Consider the following 6,403-nt stretch of genomic DNA (forward strand, 5'->3'; position numbering starts at 1 on the left):
CGGTCGCAACAAAAAAAATGACTTTTTATGTGGGGTACAATATTAAGTTAATTATTTTAGTTAATGAACACGGAGTATTAGTTAGTTAGGTTGATGGTGTTTGAGAGTGACCATCTCGTGCTGTTGTTATTGTTTTTAGAAATTAATCATATTAAACTGAACAATTTTATAAGACACTAACTTTCAAATGAATATAGAGTCTATTAAAGTCGAGATAAATTTTATTCTATGCGTAACTTTGAGTCATTTTGATAATTTTTTCTCGGACTAAAATCCCCCATAAATCACGCTTTTATCATTGTTTTAAAAAGGAGTATAGCATGAATGAACATACAAAAGGTAGTACTCTTTAAATTAGACTTTAAATCACTTTTTCTCACGTACAAAACACAATTATAAATCACACTAAAGCTAATGCGGAACAATTAGTTATATTCCAAGACCCAAAACATGGATCGAGAGCCATTACTCATGATAGACAAATCAGTACGGGCCATTTTCAGCGTATTTTGTCTTCACTTATACGCATCTCGAGAACCTTTCTTGGAGGACACCACCTTAAAACTATTCTCCAACAAGCACGATTAATGAATTAGCTATTCTTACTTGTGACCTCTCACAAAAAGGGAGAGGGGACAAGGTGAGACACCCCCATGTGCTTCCCACTCACCTCTCAATGAGTATTTTGTGAGAGGAAACGGTATTCGTCACAAGTGAATATCGCCGTTACAAATGAGAATTTGTGTTAATGAATTTCCAGAAAAGAAAGTAAACTTTATTAATATAAATATCTAATACTTTCGATCCCTTTAATTAATAGTAATAATCATTTTAAACTTATCAATAAACCTTTCAATTAACGTGGAGGGTTACATTCATAAGGTACGATTCTTGTAATTAATTCACCAATCCCATGGATATAGACACTAAGCATCTTAATTAACATGTACGATCCATCGTTAAATTATAGTTAAATCCATCAATTAGCATAATAAAGGACAGAGGAATCAACCGACTTTAACGGAAAACCTCTAAGCATGTAAAAACAAGGGACTACTAGTACTATTACAATAGACCTTAGATTTAGAGTAAAACCATCAAATTAAACACCACTTTGTCCCACTCTTTTCCCCCTATAAATTCATGCATTTCCCCCCACCATTTTTCACACATCTTTCAACATTACAACCTAAACAAACAACAAATTAAACACATACATTAACTTAAAAAATGGCAAAAAATGTTGCTCAATCATCCTTAGATAGGCCTACCTATGATGAAAGGCTAGCCTTGGCTAAACAATGCTCTCATGGTAATTTACCTTATATTTTTTCAGTTCGAGTTAGTTTTGTGTAAAACGCGTTATTAAACTATTTTAATTTGTTATGTAAAACCATTTATTAAAGACATGTATACCTCAACGGCCTCAACAAAACATGGTAATTAATAAAAGAAGTTAGGAAGAGCACTGAGGTAAAATATAAGTTGATTTAACACTAATTTAGTGTAAAATCGTTCCACACGAAATTTTTTAATTTAGTTTTATTTTTGTTTTTATTTTATGGTATGTACCTTTTTTTTTTTTTTTTTTTTTTTTTTTATTCTTCTATATAAAGCTTTCATAAGGATTGAAGAAGTTTATGTGAGGATTTTAAAGGTGATTAAATACGGGTCAAGTCATGCATAGGCCGACTCACCAACCTAACTTGCGAGAAGCATATCGTATAAGGAGTAGACTGGCAAAAAGCTTATCTCATCTATACAAGTAGGATGTTATTTGACTCGCTTTAATTTTAAGTCATGCATACTTCTACTATATAATTATATACTCGTCTTATGAGAGACCGAACGAAGTTATTTAGATATTTTAATTGTTTAGCAACTCATTTGTTTACCATGGTAGTTCAGTAGTTTCTATCAGTGACAGCAACTAGTTTCTATAGTCAAGAAATCAGTGACTTTTGAAAAAAAAGAAAAATTAACATAACAAGAAACCATTAAGTTGAATTTTTCTCATATTATGTGATTAAATTGATTTAGTTTAATAATTCCATACTCATTTTCTTTAGCTTAAATCTTACTGAAATTTCCTAACTTTCTTGATTAAAATAATCAGAGGGGGTTATAGCTGGAGCCAAGGCTGCTGTTGTTGCTGGAGTTGTTTCTGCCATCCCAACTGTAAGTTATCAACTTCATTATGGTTTCCTTTTAATAAAAGTTTGAATAGGTCTCGTATAAAACAGTCTTAGAATATATAACACATAGTAAAACCATCCGTAAGACAATGATACTGTTCTCATAAGTTACGGAATAATAGTTAGTAGAAGAAAATACGGAGTAACATTCCATTTTACAATAGCACTCGTTTAAAACCGTACCAAAATTTGTGAAAAAACTAGGGAAAATTCAATAGCATTAGGGGTGCCTTTTTCATAGAAGTAGGAAAAAGTGGAACTTCAGTTTGTAGTTTTGTACTAAACATAAAGGCCGGTTGTTACGGCCTAATCTCGGTAGTTTTGCTATAAATGCGGCTGATATTGGCCGTTAATACAGTCGCACCAAATCTTAATTAACTTGTAGTATTTGTTGTGTTTCGGTGTTGCCACCGAGATAACCTTAAGAATTAATCATGTCTTATTGTAAGACGGTCTTAGTAACAGGGTCGCTATCTCGTATATTAACATGTTGTGATGAACCTGCAGATAGCAATGGCAAGAAGGCTGCCATGGGCAAGGGCAAACCTGAACCCCACTGCTCAGGCTCTCATTGTTTCCACTGGTATAGCTTCCATATAATTAGTCATATACGAGTTTGGTTAAATAGGCCGGTCTTAATATGTTAATCCATATTTGATAAATTGTTCCCTGATGTTGTAATTGTGATGTTACAATGACAGTGGCTGGAGCAGCTTATTTCATAGTAGCTGACAAAACTGTACTCAAGTCGGCACGCAAGAACTCGTTCAACCACACTGAGATGCACAACATTGGAGCATAATTTTGAAGTTGGTTATTAGAGTTCTATCGTGATGAAGATGGCGACAACTGATGATTATGATGATGATGATGATGAAAAATCGAATAACGATGAATGTAGTATGAGTTATGGTTACATTAGGATTATAGGAAGCGAACCAATGTGATCCCAAAGGGCCTAGACCCCAACATGTACCTTCCCGTGGTTTATCTATAGATAAATAAAACTGTCATTTCCCTTTTCGACTATTGACCAACTATTATACCAACACTAATGACTAATTAAGACTCTTTAATTAACACTAATCACAAATTATGAATATAGACAATGAACAACATGTAGAAGACACAAAAGGAGAGGAAATCGGTTGAGAGTAACATTAGAACACTAAAGATGTAAACTTTTACTATTTTGACAATAACACAAACAAGTAGAGTGCAAGAAATCAATATGGAGAAGAGACTTGGTGTAATCTTTTCTAAGTAACCAACAATTGGTAAGACACTTTTTATTCTTCATATATTATCAACCTACTACCACCATATCAAGATAGTAACACACGTAAATGAATCTGTTCATACACGTTCATCAAATTTAACCAACAACTCAATACCATGAGAGGTGATCAAACATGAACGTGAAGATTTGTACCAAGATATGTAGGCTAGAGGATCCATTCTCATAAGATAAACCCCATACAAATAAGAAAAGACATAAACTTTCCTACTTATTATGTGAATCCATTAATCAAACTCAACACACAACAAATTTGCTTCAACAATCATAGATAGATGAACCCACTTCTCTAGAATTTGTACTAATTAAGTAAACAAGATGCGAGGATGATAAAACCACACATTCATTCACTTAACATATGAGCATTAAACACAAGGAAAGAGTAATTGATAACTTAGAAAGGATTAAAGAGTCTTACAAACACTAAAGTTGGAAACTTTGGAGGAATTACACCAAGAAAATAGGAAGATTACCCTTCCATGATTGTAATTGTCTTACAACCCAAGAAGTGAAGAAAGATTAACATAAGCTTAAGAAAATAGTAGGTCTTTGAATACTACAAGATTATAAAAACATAAGATATGAGAGTAACGTAGGAGGGTTTTTAGATCTCAAATTTCTAGATATACTAGTTGTTGCACCGCGCCCTACCGGCCGTGGTGCCCCAATTTGATTAATTGTATAAGGATTCTCGTCAACGTGCAGGGTAATTTAGCGTGACAATGTGAGCACCACTCCCCAAAAATCGTGTATTATGCGATAAGTCTACGATATATATAGCACATTACGAAAGTATTGCAATTAATAACACTGTCAAGTGTACATAACGCAATGCACATTAGTAAAACTCACAATGAGCATAACTAACATCTAATGCAATTAATAACACTGAAAGTTTCTGAGTGTTGCTTTCAACGTATGTGCCAAAATAATATATACACCCAGGTTTAGCTAGAGTTTAGGAATTACATAACTAAAAGCCTAAACAGAATCCCCTAAAGAAGGAATACAAAGATGTGTACATAACAAAATATCATATCACATATATCCTAAACTAATTGCATAATATTTGGCAAATATTACGCTAACACTCCTCCTTAAGTTGGAGCATGGGAGTTAGCAATGCCCAACTTGCCCAACAGTCGGTGAAATTGAGTTCGCCCAAGCGCCTTGGTGAGAATATCCGCAAGCTGAGTGGTAGTATGAACATAAGACGACACAATAGTCTTCCGTATAATTTCGTCACGAACAAAGTGACAGTCAATCTCAATGTGTTTAGTTCGTTCATGAAAAACAGGATTATTAGCAATATGGATAGCCGCCTGACTATCACAATGAAGTGGAACAGCTACTGACTGATCAAAACCAAACTACAAAGCAAACCTTTTAACCAAAGAATTTCACATGTAGCGGAAGCCATGGCACGATATTCAGATTCAGCAGATGACCGAGACACAGTAGCTTGTTTCTTAGTCTTCCAAGAAATTGGTGATCCACCAAGAAAGATAAAATATGCAGATAGAGAACGGCTGCTAACAGGACAACTATCATAATATGCATCACAATAGGCCTTAAGCTCCATAGGAGCATTAGCCCGCAATAGAATACCCTGACCTGGATTACCTTTCAAATACCGAACAACATGAATAACTGCATCCCAATGAGCTTGGGAAGGTGCGTGCATAAACTATGAAAGGATAAGGACCGAATAGCTAATCTCAGGACGGGTAAGAATAAGATAAATAAGCTTCCCAGCCAAACGACGGTATTTCGTGGGCTCAGAAAATAAAGGCTCTACCTTTAATGCGAGCTCGTGCTTCTCTTCCATGGGAACAAGCGCCAATTTCGAACCTAGAAGCCCTGTTTCCGTCAATATATCAAGGGTGTATTTTCATTGACAGAGAAAAATGCCATTGAAATTCCGTGCCACTTCGACGCCCAAAAAATATTTCAATTTACCCAAGTCTTTCATCCTAAAACATTGACTTAGATAATTTTTGAAATCACAAATAACAACATTATCATTCCCAGCAATCACCAAATCGTCAATGTACACAAGAACATTAAGCACAATATCACCCTTACGATAAACAAATAATGAATGATCACACGGACTATAGGGGAAACCGTACTCACATAAGGCAGTGGCAAGCTTAGCATACCAACAGTGTAGAGATTGACAAAGACTATATAAAGATTTATGTAGACGACATACCTTTCCTTGCAGCCCATGACCAAAACCAAGTGGAAGTCTCATGTATACCTCCTCTACTAAATCTTCGTGAAGAAAGGCATTTTGAACATCCATTTGGTGTAACTCCCAATTATTTATGGCCGCAACAGTGAGAAAAGTACGAACGGTAACCATCTTAATGGTAGGAGCAAACGTCTCATCAAAATAAATCCCTTCCTGTTGATGATTATCAAAAACAACCAAGCGTGCTTTGTAAAGCTCAACCGTTCCATCTGATTTCCGCTTTATTTTATAGACCCACATACAACCGATAGCAGTTTTATTAGACGACAAATCCACCACAGACAAAGTGTTGTTCGCCTCTAATGCATCAATTTCCTCTTCCATTGCTTTCTTCCATTTGGGATCACGTATAGCTTCTTTAAAAGAAGTGGGCTCTGTGTCATTTGTAATAGCTGCAAGAAAGGACTGATGTGTAGACGAAAAATTATTACAATTAACATAATTAGAAATGGGATAAGGAGTACTTGTGACAGACGTTGTTGTGGGTGATGAGCTAGAGGGAACCAAAGTCGTGTTAATGTGTTCACTGGTTTTATCCCACTTAACAAAATCTTTGTTACGAACATTATCGAACTTGACCCGTTTACCTCGACTCATTTCCTCATCACCTATTTCGTTACTTGCGCCATCATCAGTTAGACAGTTACATCAATA

At 35.1% G+C, this 6,403-nt stretch overlaps 1 protein-coding gene across 1 annotated transcript; it reads left to right on the top strand.

Annotated features, from left to right (window-relative positions):
* Window positions 1-1,147: 1,147 nt before the first annotated feature.
* Window positions 1,148-3,218, top strand: LOC141609204 (early nodulin-93-like). Its single transcript, XM_074428356.1, has 4 exons — window positions 1,148-1,312; window positions 2,117-2,178; window positions 2,703-2,778; window positions 2,897-3,218. The coding sequence occupies exons 1-4, from the start codon at window positions 1,231-1,233 to the stop codon at window positions 2,995-2,997; spliced, it is 321 nt and encodes a 106-aa protein (XP_074284457.1). The 5' UTR covers window positions 1,148-1,230; the 3' UTR covers window positions 2,998-3,218.
* The last annotated feature ends 3,185 nt before the right edge of the window (window positions 3,219-6,403 follow it).

Source organism: Silene latifolia, chromosome 10 (assembly GCF_048544455.1).
Source record: "Silene latifolia isolate original U9 population chromosome 10, ASM4854445v1, whole genome shotgun sequence".
Lineage (NCBI taxonomy): Eukaryota > Viridiplantae > Streptophyta > Magnoliopsida > Caryophyllales > Caryophyllaceae > Silene > Silene latifolia.

What these genes read in the sequence shown, in the direction of transcription:
- LOC141609204 (XM_074428356.1), top strand. Translation starts at nt 1,231, where the DNA reads ATGGCAAAAAATGTTGCTCAATCATCCTTAGATAGGCCTACCTATGAT. An exon ending in TTGTTTCTGCCATCCCAACT is followed by an intron (nt 2,179 to 2,702) that starts GTAAGTTATCAA and finishes ATGAACCTGCAG; the next exon opens with ATAGCAATGGCAAGAAGGCT. An exon ending in GGCTCTCATTGTTTCCACTG is followed by an intron (nt 2,779 to 2,896) that starts GTATAGCTTCCA and finishes TTACAATGACAG; the next exon opens with TGGCTGGAGCAGCTTATTTC.